This window comes from Chanos chanos, chromosome 10 (assembly GCF_902362185.1).
Source record: "Chanos chanos chromosome 10, fChaCha1.1, whole genome shotgun sequence".
NCBI classification, from domain to species: Eukaryota; Metazoa; Chordata; class Actinopteri; order Gonorynchiformes; family Chanidae; genus Chanos; species Chanos chanos.
Window position 1 is genome coordinate 7,270,841 of NC_044504.1, and position 15,000 is coordinate 7,285,840.

Sequence of the window (15,000 nt, forward strand, 5' to 3'; positions counted from 1 at the left end):
CTCTCTCTTTCTCTCTCTCTCTCTCTCTCTCTCTCTCCCTCCCCCCTCTCTCTCTCTCTCTCTCTCTCTCTCTCTCTCATTCTCACCCTCCCTCCATCCCTTTCTGTTCTTCACCCACCCTCTCTCCTCCCCTCAAACTCCGTGCTTCTTTTGAATCATGCATTCTGTTTCAGTCTCTCTTTTCTCTCTTTTACTCCATCTCTTTCTCTCTTTATCTCTCTCTCTCTCTCTCTCTCTCTGACAGAGGCACACCACACAGTGAAAATCATTGATTAATTCCTCTCAGTCTGTCCAGTGCAAACAGTAATCAGCTGTGCAAGAGGAGAGCACACTCTCTTTCTCCTTACATTTTTGTCCTCTTTTTCTTTCTCTCTCTCTCTCTCTCTCTCTCTCTCTCTTCCCGTTTGGGGGAATATTTTCTCTTGCGGCATGTGGCAGTAACGCTCCGGTGGTTAGTACGCTGGATAGTGTGAGTGGGGGCACCAGTTGAATGCAGCGAGGCAAGCGTGGACGGGGAAAGAGGCACATCGAGAAGCGGAGACTCGTTGGGATTCCCTGATGAATTTCTTTTCCCAGGGCCTCCGCCCTGCTCTCCCCCCGGTAGAACGGAGCTCTCTTTCATGCCGTCTCGTCCGCCTGCCCGCCTCCCTTCCTCTCTCGGCTTCAGCGTGAGTAGTCGAGCGGCGAGGGTCTGAGGACCGCCTGCGTTAACAGGTTGCCGAGTCATTCAGCAGGAGCAGAAAAGCAAAGCCTGCCGGCTCACAATAATGTCTCTCTCTCTCTCTCTCTCTCTCTCTCTCTCTCTCTCGCTGTGCCGTAGGGTTTCACCTCAGTGATGCTTAGAGTGTTTCTGCATTCGGCTGAGAGCGATGATGATAATGATGACTGGGCGTTTCTTTTTTTTCTTTTTCTTTTGCTTTTTCTTTTTCTTTTTCTTTTGCTTTTTCTTTTTCTTTTTTCGAGCTTGCATGAGCTGGCATTGATGTTGTGGTAGAAGTTACTCTTTATGTTTTTTTTGTTGTTTGTCTTTTTTTAAATAGAGGATTTTTTAAATAGAGGAGGTTTAAAGCTCTTCTAGCGGAGAAGCTGCCGCAGGCACTGTGCTGTGTGTGTCTGTGTGTGTGTGTGCGTGTGTGTGTGTGCGTGTGTGTGTGCTGGTGGGACTTTACCTCCTCAGTTGTGTTAAGTGGGTCTAATTAAAAGAGTTCGTCAGAATAAGTCATAGAAGACTGTGTCTCTGCCTGATATCTCCGCCTCCCCTTCCCAAGTTCACTCCTCCATACTGCCGCTTTGATTTAAACAGGTCGGGTCGCTATGGTGATTGTATTGTCCCTCACGAACACCAGAGACTTTGTGTGAGCGAGTGTGTTTGTTTGTGTGAGCGAGTGTGTGTGTGTGTGTGTGTGTGTGTTCGGTGACCTGGTTCCTTTCGCCATTAATTTGTTGCCGTGGTTATCATGCTTGGTCGACTATGACTGGCATTTGCGATGATGTCATTTTTTTTTTTTTTTTTAAATCTCTTTCTCTCGTTCCGAGAGGTCTCTTTGCTCTACTTGTTCTTTGTCATGTTAAGTCTCTTTCACCTCTACAATCACATCATTGTCATCCCTCTCATGTTAAAACAGCAAATCCTTACCCGGCTTTTCACTGCAAATCTCTTCTCAGTTTTAACTCTATGACACTCACGACACTTTGTGTCCACCTTTAGACATGTATCATTGCGTTGCACTTTTGTTTATATAATCAAATCTGTTTGGACATGACACAAAGCTACAGTGTTTCATCATATATGTATACAGGAATTACATGACACGTAAAAGAGTAATGGCTATGACAGACGGAGTGTGTTAATAGTCAGGGTGGTGTTGTGCTCTGGTGTCGGTCTGGGCTCCTCTGTGCTTATCTGTGTATTAGTGTCAGTGGGACGATGCTGTCCTGGCATGGTTCCCCCCCCCCCCACTCATCAGGTGTGGCAAAGGCTCAGTGCCGCTGACAGACAAGACACATCTCACATTCTGTCTCATCTGTGCCAACCTGTCTCACATTCTCTACCTGCTGCCAAGGTCTCCGGGGACCTGGAAATGCCAGCGTCTACTAGACACCCCCCCCCAATCCTGTGTCCGCCAGCGTTTTTGCACTCAGACAGCATGGTGGATCTCCCTCTCTCTCTTGCTCTCTCTTTCTCTCACTCTTTCTCTCTCTCTCTCTCGCTCGCTCTCTCTCTCTCCCTCTCTTTTTATGTCTTACAGTATGAAGCTGAGGACAAATCCACGCCCATGTTTCATTTGTGGGGAAAAAATCTCTGCTCAACACAAATGGAAATGAATCATATTCATCATTCTAACACGCTCATTTGAACTGGGTTGAAACTCATTTGTTTAGACTCATTACTCATTTTGGATCTCTCGCTAACATTTCTGTCTCTCCAAAGCTCTAACTGTGAATAACATTGATTTAGATTCACCCTGATTCATTTTTCTTTCGACAACCAGACAGACGAAAAAAAACAAAAAAACCAAAACAAAACATGACAGATCTTTGTAGTGTGCCTGTAAGATAGGTACCGTGTACCGCAGCCTGAACGTAAAAATACAGTTATCAAACACGGCATCATTTAAATGTCAAACTGTCATTACAAAACAAAAAGTAACATCACGCTTTCTCCATCTCATCTCTCTCTTTCCTGCAGCGACAAGTTCCACTAGGCTGGAGGAGCTGAGTTACCTGGATGAGCAGAGAAACGCTCCCTTACGCACGTCCATTCGCCTTCCCTGGCACGGCGCCGGAGCACGGGCGGCGTCAGACAAAGGTACGACCGTACGACCGCCGCCGTTTCCCGCGCTGGCGCGAGCTTTTTAGGGCCGGTTCGGTTTCAAATGACGTGTTTGAAGGAGGGGTGTTTGTTTACGTTTGCAGTGGTGTGTTTTTTTTTTTTTTTTTTTTTTTTTTTTTAAGTGTTACGGAAGGATCAGCCAACTTGTTGTATTTTAAACGTTTATTTTTCCTTTAAATTTGTGTGAAACCTCTAAGGAATTGAAGATTATCTCAGCGTACGTGCTCAGTGTAGGGTGGCATCTCTGAACTGTAGGGTGCATATTTCTTAAATTACTCTTCCTCTCCCTCTTAGTGTTACATAACATCTGAACTTTGAACAGATAAACACTTAGACTGGGCAGTTTGAATGCAGCTTCCAGTCCCTGAGTATGTGTGTGTGTGTGTATGCATGTGTGTGTATGTATATGTGCATGCGTGTGTGTGTGTGTGTATGCGTGTGTGTATGCGTGTGTGTATGTGTGTGTGTGTGTGTGTGTGTGTGTGTGTGGGAAGGACAGGGGAAGGGAGAGCTGTGATCACAGATACTGAAGTTTTAAGTGTACAGGGAAGGACAGCTTGGGGCCAAATGTTCTGTGTTGCCCATAACTCAAGACTTCCTTCTACACTCTCACTGTCTCAGAACTCCAGACAGCCCAGACAGGGAACATGACCTACTCTGTCACACTGACGGAGTGTGCGCGTGCGTGCATGCTTGCATGTGTGTGTGCATGCATGCATGTGTGTGTGTGTGTGTGTGTGTACAGCCTGTGACATGTGTTTATGTCCTGGATGTCAAATCTCTCTCACCACCCTGAGACTGGCAGCAGTCTGCTACCTTGATGAACAGGCTCCTCTGTCTGGTGGCTATTTTATTAGTGGAGTGTGCGGCCGTGTGCTGGTGTGTGTCTGATTTAAGGAGAAAAAAAACTGAACCTCACAACGACATTAAAAAAGAACAAGAACAAATAGTGCAGTACAATGTTCCACTCTGATACGATCCCAGCTGAAATCAGGGTTTTGGTAGCTGAAATCTTTTGCTTTATCTGTCTTCTAAGAGCATTTTATCTTACTGTGCGTCACAGCAGTACCCCTGGGATTGGGTTCACATAATATTTTTCTTTGCGTCATTTCAGGCAATTTCAGTCTGTCAGGGTCTTACTAAAGCGATACAGCCGTGTCCCCCCCTGGATTAGACTGACAGGGACGATGCGGTGCAGCTTCAGTCTGAGATGGAAAAATAATGTTTTTAATGCCAGACTCTGAGAAAACAGCTTCATCCTTTGTTGTTGTACCGTTCATCTCAAACCCCAAGATATTTCCAGCACTTTCTGTGACTCCTGACACAATGTTCTTAAACATATATTCAACCAGTACGAAAGAACATCAGCTCACCTCTATCTTTCTTTTTTTTGGGGGGGGGTTTGTTTATTTCTCCAGCGCGCTTTGCTCCATATAAGCCAGTGGACATCATGCTGAAGCCCCTCCTCTTTGAGGTTCCCAGCATCACCACAGACTCTGTGTTCGTGGGCCGTGATTGGCTGTTCCAGCAGGTGGAAGACCTCCTGAAGGCGGGCGAGTCCGGCGAAGGTCGCGGGGTCATCATCGTGGGCAACGTGGGCTTCGGCAAGACGGCCATCATTTCCCGCCTGGTGGCGCTCAGTTGCCACGGCGGTCGCATGCGCCAGATTGCCTCCAACAGCCCCAGTGCATCACCCAAAAGTGAGGAAGGGAGGAGGAGGAGGGGAGGTGGTGGGTTTGGGGAGACTCACCACCTTTCAAAACAAAAATAGAAATGTACTGCATCGTGTACATTTCCAATGTAAAGTCGTAAGGCTCTCTATGAAGAGGGTCATAGACAATGCAAAATAAAGACAACAACATATAGGTCACTGAGCTGTCATGTTGTCTTTGAGTTGCGAGATTTTGTTTACAGTTTTAAAGTAAACTGCAAGGGTCGGCACGCACACAGTGTTTCAGCAGTTTCAAATGTCAAGTTTATTCTACTCAGCGTTCGCTGGTCCACACTCCAGGAAGATAGGTCATTTAATCTATCTTGGTTACTAGGGAAGTCTTAAGCTGAGTCATTCCGTAACTCCGCAAACCTATAAAAACACTTCCTACCACCAAGTCATCATCATCATCATCACCGTCATCATCATCATTATCATCATCATCAGTCATTTTGTAATCACTCATCAGTGCATATGTGTTTTTATATAGACCTGTCATTTCCTTACATAAGGGAGAGTAGTTACGTGGCAGTGAGTCACTCAGCTAATAATTATGAAAGATTAATTAGCTTGAATTAGAAGATAAGGTTAAAACCAATTAACGCACCAATATTCAACCGTTCATTGTCTATGGCTGAGCGATGAAATATGACTGTTCAGGTCGATTTTGTTCTGAGGGACATTACATTATCTCATCTGACAGTGTATAAAAAAAAATTGTGATAGAGCAGTATTTTTACTGTTCGACCAGTTCCGGCTGGTCATTGTGATAGAGTTTTAACACACACTAACCGTACGACAATGTGCAAAAAAAAAAAAAAATGACTGCAGTGTTAGTGTAAGGATAAAACACTGATTTTCTCGTCATGTATTGTCATTTTTTTACTGTTCTTTTGATTATGATCCGTCGTTTTTCGTCAGGTGGGGATCAGAATGCGGAGGTGCCCCTCAGTCAGCCGCCCCAGCCCACCCCTCCCCCCAGTGCCGCCAACACCCTCCGCACCAACAGTGGCCCGGGCACGCCCGAGCTCCAGAGACGCCGGGAAGAGGCGGTCAAACGCCTTGCCTCCAAGGTACACACTCACACATCTCCCTGAAGCCTTCAGTCAATCTGCCCGCATGTGTGCTTCAAAGAACGCCCCGAACGAATATGATACACACCGAAATTGGACTGATATGTGTGTCCATGTGTGCATAGAGAATGAGAGAAAGAGGTTTTTTTAATTATTATTATTATTTCAGTCATTATGGGGTAATTGTTTATTACCGTCTTCTACATAACTTTGAGATATTTTGGACAACAGAAGGAAATCCAGACAGATAAGGGAATGTGTGATTTTGAATTCCTGACAGTTACTCTGAGTGGCTTGCTTACAGTTGAGTATCATTTGGGAGCAGGGGCAGGCCTTGTGTCTGCCCTTTGATGTCTAATGAATGTGAAGCCTCTGTTGTGAGTTTGGAGAGAAAAGGAAGCTTTTGAGATCTGGTCTGATCCATTTTTACTGCTTTACGGCTTACGCCGGTCCTGCTCAGTGTGTCAGCTACAAGATTGTGCCTGTCCTTGTTTTTTTTTTTCTTTACTTCACGCTGCATCCGTTGGTTATATGCTTATAACCACGGTTTGAGAATGTCATGAATGTCATAATTCCACCTTTTATTTGAAGATTGTGTGGTAACTATGATCGATATGACCTCGTTTTCCTGGATTCTTCAATTGAACGGCAGGGCAGACGTGAGTCAGGGGGTCTTTGCCCAGGTTTGCAATTCCCTTTTTTTTCAGCGTTAATTATCGACAAACGAGCGATGGCTTTGTTCAAAACGCTGCCGGTATCGTGCGCGATTCAACATCGTATTTTACGGCTGAAGACAGTTTGGCAGGTTTTGTTCACTTTACCACGCTTGTTCTGCATAAAGATGCAAATGAATTTCCTAAAGCAAAAAAAAAACCCCAAAAAACAAAAAAAAAACCCGACACAGAGTTAAGGAGCCTAGGTAAACCTTGCAAAGGATTGCACCATTTCTCGAAAGAACACTAATATACACAAACATGCCAGTCATGTCCCGCTTGTCTGCCTGCCGCCTTTGAAAATCAGCCCCTTTTCTTTCATGCCGTTTGGTAGTGATTGCCCAGATGGGAGCTCTCGCTCTGAGAAGAGTCACAATGGTGTCTCTAGGTGGCCATTCATGTTCCATAATTAAATCCTGAAAGGACACACGTTTACCTCCATCACGGACTGACTTTCCTCTCTTTTTGTCCCTTTTCTATTGTTCAGCTTCTTTTTGTGAGAGTGCTGTCACCATATTACCTTATCAGCAAGTGACTGGACACAGAGCTGAATCTTGTCATGACATAAGCTATATAAGTCATTAAGGTTAGAATAGGCTTTGTTCCGAGGGGGAACAAGGAAAAAAAAAAAGAAAGAAGAAAAACGATAGCTATCCCTACTTATTCATAATGTTCTGGTTCCTAACTTAAGGGCTAGTAATTGTTATTCTACTTATACTAAAATGTGTTTTATAATGCTTTTTGTGATATTCAGACACACTTTGCAGCACATACGCCATCAAACGGAACACCTCAACAAAGGAGAGAGACAACAAAGCAATGTAAAAGAACAGTCAAGCTGGATATGATAAATGGAACAACCAGAACACCAGCATCAACAGTAATGAGAGAGAGGGAGAGAGAGAGTTAGAGAGAGGGAGAGGGAGAGAGAGAGGGAGAGGGAGAGAGAGAGTAAGGGGTTTAGGCTGCCTGAGGTTGAGTCGTAATGACAGGACCAAGGATCAGTGTAGAATCAGTGTGCTGGTGGTGGATGAGGAAGGAGCCAGGTCATGGAGAGTTTTGTAGGTGAAGAGCAGCACTTTGAACTGGATTATTTACTGGATGGAGAGCTCTCTCTCTCTCTCTCTCTCTCTCTCTCTCTCTCTCTCATTACTGTGGATGCTGGTGTCCTGGTAGATGGGGAGGACCAGTGGAGGTTTTGAAGACAGCTGCTGAGTCTTGAGGTGATCAATGAGTGTTATGCTGGTTGAGAAGGAGAAGGGTGGATGGGGACAGGGAAGGAGGGAGGGCATATATTTGGAACGACAAAGGGCCACTTTAATCGTGTGATTGACATGAGGCTCAAATAAGGGTTGGAAATCCAAAATAATACTGAACTTGTTAATGTACGTGGACGTGGCAAGAGAGTTTATGGCTGTATTTCAAATTTAGATTGAGGAAGTTTGTCGGCATCCGGGATTTAATGTCTATTGGACAGTTGGTGAGGGTGGAGTGTGTAGCATCCCTAACTGATAGTCTAAATGTAGTGAAAAGCATGTTAAAGAAAATACCTAGCCTCTCATGCTAAATCAAACACAAACACTTAGTATCGTTCATTTTCAAAGATTCATACAGCTGTTTCTCAGGTCTGTTTTCACCTGAGAAGCGTCATTTTAATGCAGTTAAAGAAACGATAAGATAAACAACCATATGGGGACTACATGTATTACCTTGTAAAATGGGATGTACTTATGTTGCTCTAGGTTGGTCTGGCTACATGTCATCTTCCTCTGCAATTCGTGTAATTCAGCATATGAATCTCAAAAATGTCAGGAAAAAAAAACAAAAAAAAACCCCAATTGAAATGGTTACCTTGACCACTCTTGGACACAGCTCAGTGTTAGCTGACAATACCCTATTTTCATGTTTTCCTGTTTGTCTTATTATTAAATGACAGCCCACATTAATAATTTTCTGACAAAAACCAAATTAAATGACAACGTGCAATAATAGAACATCAGAATAGCATTTTTGAGGGATTCGTGGTTATGTTGGCATAAACAAAATTTATCTAACAAAGTGCCTTTAAAATTGATTGATCACGTGTCTGGGCCTGTGTAGTTTTGGCTGTGTGAAGTTTTGTGCTGTTTAGCAGTGCTGCAGACACATATATGCACAGCACGAAAGCTTGACGTTTTTCTTTGCTTATTTATTTATTGAGGATTTTTAATGCTTGGCAGAATGTATTTCCCAAATGTTTTGGCAGTTTGTTTGGCTGATTTATTTGATACTTTGATTGATTGGTTGGTTGGTTGGGTGATTGATTGATTGATTGATTGGTAAGTTGGCTGGTTGATTGGTCGATTGATACAGCGGTAAGAAACCGCTGCTTTGAAAACGCTGCATCCACCTGTCTAGACAGCCCCTCTGTGCAGAGTCCCAGTCAGTGACTGTGTCTCCCAAACACAGAGAGAGAGAGAGAGAGAGAGAGAGAGAGTAAAGGTGGTGAACTCTGCTTCAGTACTCTCTGTCTGTTGTGATTGCCCTGTCCGTTTCCCGTCTCTCACTGAGGGAAGTCAATGATGTATAAACTGCCTCTCCCTGGGGAGCAGATGTCGTTTGCGTGTTGCCAAGGGAACCAGGCCTTGCGGTGGTCCTATGGCCCGAGGTATTGCCAAATGCACTGAGATGAAGGCCGTAAGGCACACCGATTGTCACCCGTCAAGCTTTTCACTTTCTGAAAATTCGATCCAATTTTTAGGTCTTTATCCTTAAAGCGTTTCTTAATAACAGAATACACCTGTCAGTATTCATAAAATGGTTTAATACAATATAATGGTTTACTGTAATATAACACATTTACTGCATTTAAGTTGGATAACTTGTCAGAAAGTTCGCCAGCTGAGAGCTACTGAGAGAATTTGGTGCAGGCGCCCTGCCCAGCCAGAGCTTGACGCTTACTTTTTTTCCCCAGGGATCACAAGTGCTCCTAAGTTTTAAAATTTGGGAGCACATGAAGAACTTTTGAAGAAATAATATGTTTTTCCTTAATAAAGGAATATGAGGAGACATTTACAAGGAAAAATTATTTACTTTATTTGAGTACAAAAAGTACAGTTAGTTTTTAATTCTTTCTACTTCAAACTGTATTTATTTAATAATTTTGTAATTATTTATACTTTAAACTGCTTTAAACTGTATAAACAGTATAAACAGTATGGACACCTCTATAATAAAGTAGTTCTTCTTAGTTCTTAATACCAAAAAAAGTCTGCTCAGTGGGGTCTAGAGGGCCCTTTGCACTGACGAGTGCATCGCGTGATTTTTTGTTCAAAGGACAGCACTGGTTCAGCGCAGTGACCGCGTCATCGTCATTGTTATTGAGTTATTAACCATTTTGTTGAAAAAAAAAACAAGAGGCTTCTCAGGCTGAATTTTGTAATACTTTTTATTCGCACATGTGCTCTGAAAAACATTATGCAGTTTGCACACATCTGTTTTAGTCACAAATGCGAGTGAAACAATCGCGCTGTTGAGCCCTGCCAGTGAACTGTTTCACCTCATCAAGTTTACCAGTAACAGCATTCTAGTGAAGGACAAGCTACTCACTTACATATTAGACCGTGTGTTCTCCTCTGTCTGCCGGCACACCCCAGCATCATCACTCCCAGCTGACTCTCATACCATCAATCACATTGTGCTTCATCGTAAGCCAGAGACATATCTTTCTGAAGGAAACTCCTTCAATCAGTTCCATTGTCTGCATTCCATTTAATCTTTCATTCTAATCAATGTTCTCAATGATTCTTAGCACCAGTCAAGTTCACTCTGGCAAAACCTTTTATTAGCGAAGCAGAAACACAGAGATCATGGGATGATTAGGACATACATGTAGGGCGTGCTGAAGAAAAAGAGCGTGATACTGTAACCCTTACTTATTCACATCACGTCTGTCAACGCTGTGGCTGTATTTGAATTAACCGTCAGAGGCGAGCAGGTCTTATGCAGATCACTGCTAAGCACACATAGTTTGGATTGTTGTACACACGGGGATCTCTGTACTTGCATGTAACTGCATTTATCTCAGGAATATACCTGATTACATTAAACAAAAGCCTTTTCTTTTTAAATCTCTTTTATTGAGCCTTCTTAGAAACAGTCTATCACTGTTAATGTCATTTTTTTGCATAGGTTTCGTTGCTTAAGTACAGCAGTCCAGCATCTGCAAGATAAAAATCACACACCCCAAAAAAAAAAAAAAAAAAAAAGAAAAAAGAAAGAAAGAAAGAAGGAAAGAATTCAGACTCCATCTGCCCCTTACGTGTTCTCAAATCCTTTTTGGATCTCGGCAGGGAGGCACACGGATTACAAAAATATGCACCGTGAATTTCAAAGGCCACCTGAGACCAGGGAATCAATGCAGGTCTGAGAAAGAGAGAGAGAGACAGAGAGAGAGTCAGTGGCTCAAAATGAGAACCAACAGCTGGCCAAATCATAGACGTCACATGTTTTTGTGCAGTTACCCACCTGAGATGCAGTGTCCTTTGATATAGTGGTATTTATGCATTAACTGAATGTATAATCATTGAGACGCAATGTGTCTTCCAGCTACTCTGATCAAAACACTACCGTATACTTTTTTTCTGCACTAATGTTGTCATTAGTTAAGTGAGAACTCAGAGTGAAGTTTTATTATTTTTTTAGAGTACAGAGGCAGAAAGAGTAGATTTTTCCAGTTTAAGATCAGATTTTGGACATCACTGGTCAATGACTGTTGAAAGCGTATGCTAATTGATGGGACTCTCACGTTTGATAACATATTGAGTTACTGAGAGTTCTTGAGATTTTCAATAGTTTTTGAATAGTTTCTGACTAGAGAAGAGACTAAAAAATTGAACTGTACTTGTACCTGTCTTTGGCCCGTGAAGTGTTTGTTTGCTCTGTGTAGTTTTGTTCTGTGCAGTCGACAGCTTCAGAGTTGTTGGAAACGAGAGCTCAGCAGAGTATTCTAAACACACTAGCCTTTAACAACTCTCTCTCACTCCCAATTTCTATCAGAACAGACATCTCTTGACTCAGAAAATGCACACACACACACAAACACACACAGGCACAAAGACTACAGCAGCTGCTCCACAGTTTGTCCAGGCTAAAGAGGGTCTACTGCTCCACGGGCATCTTATGATCCTGAAATAATTGTTTATGTCTGGTTACACGGCGTCGTAGACTAAGCACAATGAGTTTCTCAGCGGTGGGAACGGTGGTGGTGTGAAGGTTCAAGGTCGTGTGGTTAAGTCGAGCACTCTGCTCTGTGAAATAATGAGAGGAACCGGAGTTCTCCTCACCTGCGGGCTTTGTAGACGAATGTGTCAGCGTCAGAGTACATGTTGGACAGGGAAATGTCACCCTCGGGGGAAAGAGAGTGAGCCAATCCCATTAACCCCATGTGTCCAAAGTGAAAATGCCCTGGTCTGTCACAGTCTGGTTTCAATAATGCATCATCTGAAATGAACAAACACCTGGATAGACCAGCGCCTCAGGGGACTTCTGCTGTCCCACAGTCCCCTGCATGGTTGTTTCCCTCCCCCAACTGCTTTAACTAAGGGCCAGATTCACACAGCGTGCCTTGTATTTAGTCAGAAACTTAAAGTCTGAAACTGTATATATGCTCCTAGACGTTGACATGGTTCATTTTAACCTGGGGCTGTCATGAGGAAGTGCCAAATTGCTCGTTATGTCTATAGTGTTTCCATGGCGATGTGCCGGCTACCTCAGCACCTCAATAGTTTTTCTAAGGCAAATTGATTTGAGTGGTAAATAACATGACAGGAGTGGCAAAGACGAATTCTAATCTAAGGATACAGCTCTACTTCAAAGACAGTGTCTCTAATCATTTAGTTGATAAGTTCCATGTTTGATTATATTGATCAGCAAGAATCAGAGAGGTTTTTTGTTGTTGTTGTTGTTTGTTTTGTTTTTTTTGTTGTTGTTGTTGTTGTGTTGTTTTGTTTTGTTTTTGGAATTGTAGTTGTGTTGTTAATGGGTTTGAGTGTCTGTTATTATTAGAAACACTCGGTGCACAAAGCGTATGCAACCTTGGCAGATCCTCCAGGTGTAGGTTGAGTGTAATTAGGACAGGAGGCTCATGTCTCCTCCTCTCCCCCTTACTCCTCACAGTGATTGACACTTGGTGGATGGAGAACAGGAGAGGAGGTGATAGACTCTTAGTTTCAAACGCATCAGCAGCCAGAGAAGTCGAACAGCCAGAGTTCTGTAGTTTACTTCCCGAGCTCCTCTGTTAATATTTATTTATCTAATGGTGTTTGGAAAAGGTTCAGGAATTTATTTCTCCAGCATAGAATAAAGAGAATGAGGACATTGGTTTGCCCCTTTTAGGGAATTGAGATGATTGGTTGATGCTTGAAGTTACAGTCAGGTAATTGTTTGGCGCTTTTGAGGTGACTGGCTGACACAGGGGAGTCTGGCTAATTTGTTTGGTTGGTTCTTCTGAGGGAGTGTGATGTGATTAGCTCAAACTTTGAGCTTAGGTGAGTAGTTCACACTTTGAAGGTCACAGGCTCTTGGACGAACCTGCGGTCAAAGCCATCTCAAACCAGTGTAGCCTGAAATTCACATTTTCCACCTTAATCATGAAATGCAAACAGTGGAATGAGGTGGGCAACCCCCCCCCCCCCTCCCACCCTCCCCTTTTTCATAAGCAGTCCAATCGTGTCTGGAAAGGTTAACAGGCCTTTCAGATCTATGTTAGGAGCCTCATTTTGATCACCCAACCCCCAAGAAAGACATTTAACCTGCAAAACTAACCTTACTTTTCTCCATACCCTGCAGGTTGTGGCCTACCACTACTGCCAGGCAGATAACACATACACGTGTCTGGTGCCGGAATTTGTGCACAGTGTCGCCGCCCTGCTGTGTAGAGCCCATCAGCTCGTCGCTTACAGAGAACTGCTGCTGAAAGAGCCGCACCTACAGAGCATGCTGAGTCTTCGCTCCTGCGTACAGGACCCTATGGCTGCCTTCAGGAGAGGCGTGCTGGAACCACTCATCAACCTCCGCAAGGGTACGTGGCCATGCCCCACCCCAGAGAGACAGAGCTTAAAACCAATTTTGGAAATGAACTAAATTTTGAACCACTTCATTAAAATTTCACAAGAATATATTAATAGTAACCTCTGCATGAGCAAAAAAAAAAAAATCAATGAGCCACTTCAGGGAGGTATGAATTAGCACTAGATTGAATTAGTAGCTCTTGCAAATATGAATTGGCGTCTACATTTGGAGCAGCTGTGGTCAGAATAGTGTTTTCCTTATTGTTGCTGCCTGTACGTTGAGGTGATGAAGTGGTGGAATGGAATTAGTGTAGTTAGCGTATTAGCTGAAAGAGCCAACTTTTAGAAACTGGATAGTTTAGACACTGAAGGTTATCAGACTTCATCCATCGGTTTCCTCTTCATTGTGTGTTGAATTGTATAGAGAGCAACCCACGTTAAGGTCACTAAAATGAGCCATTTTCTTCTCTGTCAGAGATTCCAGAAAGAAACGAGTTCCTTTTTTTTTTTTTTTTTTTTTTTTTTTCTAAGGGACGGAAATTCAAAGGGGAAACTTCTTCTGCTTCAGGCTATTAAGCAAGAACGTTATTGAACATTTTTAATTACTCAGCATAGCATTCTGTCAGTCAGTTTAAACCTGAAGGATTTATATATTCATTTATCTATCTATCTGTTTGTTTAGTTATTTATTTATTTATTTTAGGGGCAGTCTGGTCAAGTTCTCAGCTCCTTTTATTATTATTTTTTTTAGATGGATCTCAAGGTTACGTGTCCAGCTCATCTTCAGGTTTACTGTAATCAATAGTCTATTGTGGGAGTCAGACAAGGACTCGGAGTAAACAACTCTTTCTGTATGATATTGAGTACTTCTGTATCTTGTCTAAGTGTGGCAGAACCGGGGATGTTTTGTAACGCGTGACTTTGTGTATTTTCTGCTTGTAATCGTGATGAAATTAATGGTGTTACAAAAAAAAAGACTGATCACGCAGTGCAAAAATCTGTTCCAACAGAGATGGTTTATAAGTTTGGCCAAATTCGGTTCTCAGCGAAAGCAAGAAGTAGGTCTGCTCTTGATCTTTTGCAGTGATTTTTTTTTTCTTCCTCTCCTTACCCAAATCCAATACGACAGTTCAACAGGGAGTAGTCTTTAGATCTCTACATTTTTCTATAATGAATTTTTAAAAATCTATTTTTTGATCATGCTGCGATGCTGGAACCCGTAAGCTCAGAGGAACCCTTGAATAACTCGTGTACATTTTTGGTTTTGGGAGAGGGGTGTGTTGAGACTTTGCAGCAGGGGTAAAACAAACCCATGTTCACTGCTGGTTCTGATGCTGGGTTTTATCAACACTTCTATTCATTCATTACAGTGAAAGTGAAGCTCTTGATTCCCCATTGTTCTTGGACTAAGACAATGTAAAGAAACTTTCACCGTGTCATTTTATTCCTCCTAGATAAAAAAAATGTGCATCCAACAGTGTTGTTCAAGTTCACACTTCACAAGAGCTGGCTCAAAGTTCAGTTCACACAGATTAAAATGAATAAGTTCATGTTCATAGTTCACAATTTTGAATTTTGAGCAAGTTCACAGTCCAGTTCATTTCTTCTGTTTTTTTGTTTT

The 15,000-nt window shown here is 42.8% G+C and overlaps 1 protein-coding gene across 2 annotated transcripts in view; it reads left to right on the plus strand.

Moving 5' to 3' along the window:
- The window catches only part of tanc1b (tetratricopeptide repeat, ankyrin repeat and coiled-coil containing 1b), a 110,004-nt gene that overhangs the window by 71,108 nt on the left and 23,896 nt on the right, over positions 1 to 15,000 (plus strand). For both annotated transcript variants that reach the window (XM_030787307.1, XM_030787308.1), the window contains exons 8-11: positions 2,690 to 2,809; positions 4,252 to 4,533; positions 5,466 to 5,617; positions 13,159 to 13,390. In XM_030787307.1, coding sequence (XP_030643167.1) covers positions 2,690 to 2,809; positions 4,252 to 4,533; positions 5,466 to 5,617; positions 13,159 to 13,390 — 786 coding nt within the window. The remainder of the gene's footprint in view (positions 1 to 2,689; positions 2,810 to 4,251; positions 4,534 to 5,465; positions 5,618 to 13,158; positions 13,391 to 15,000) is intronic.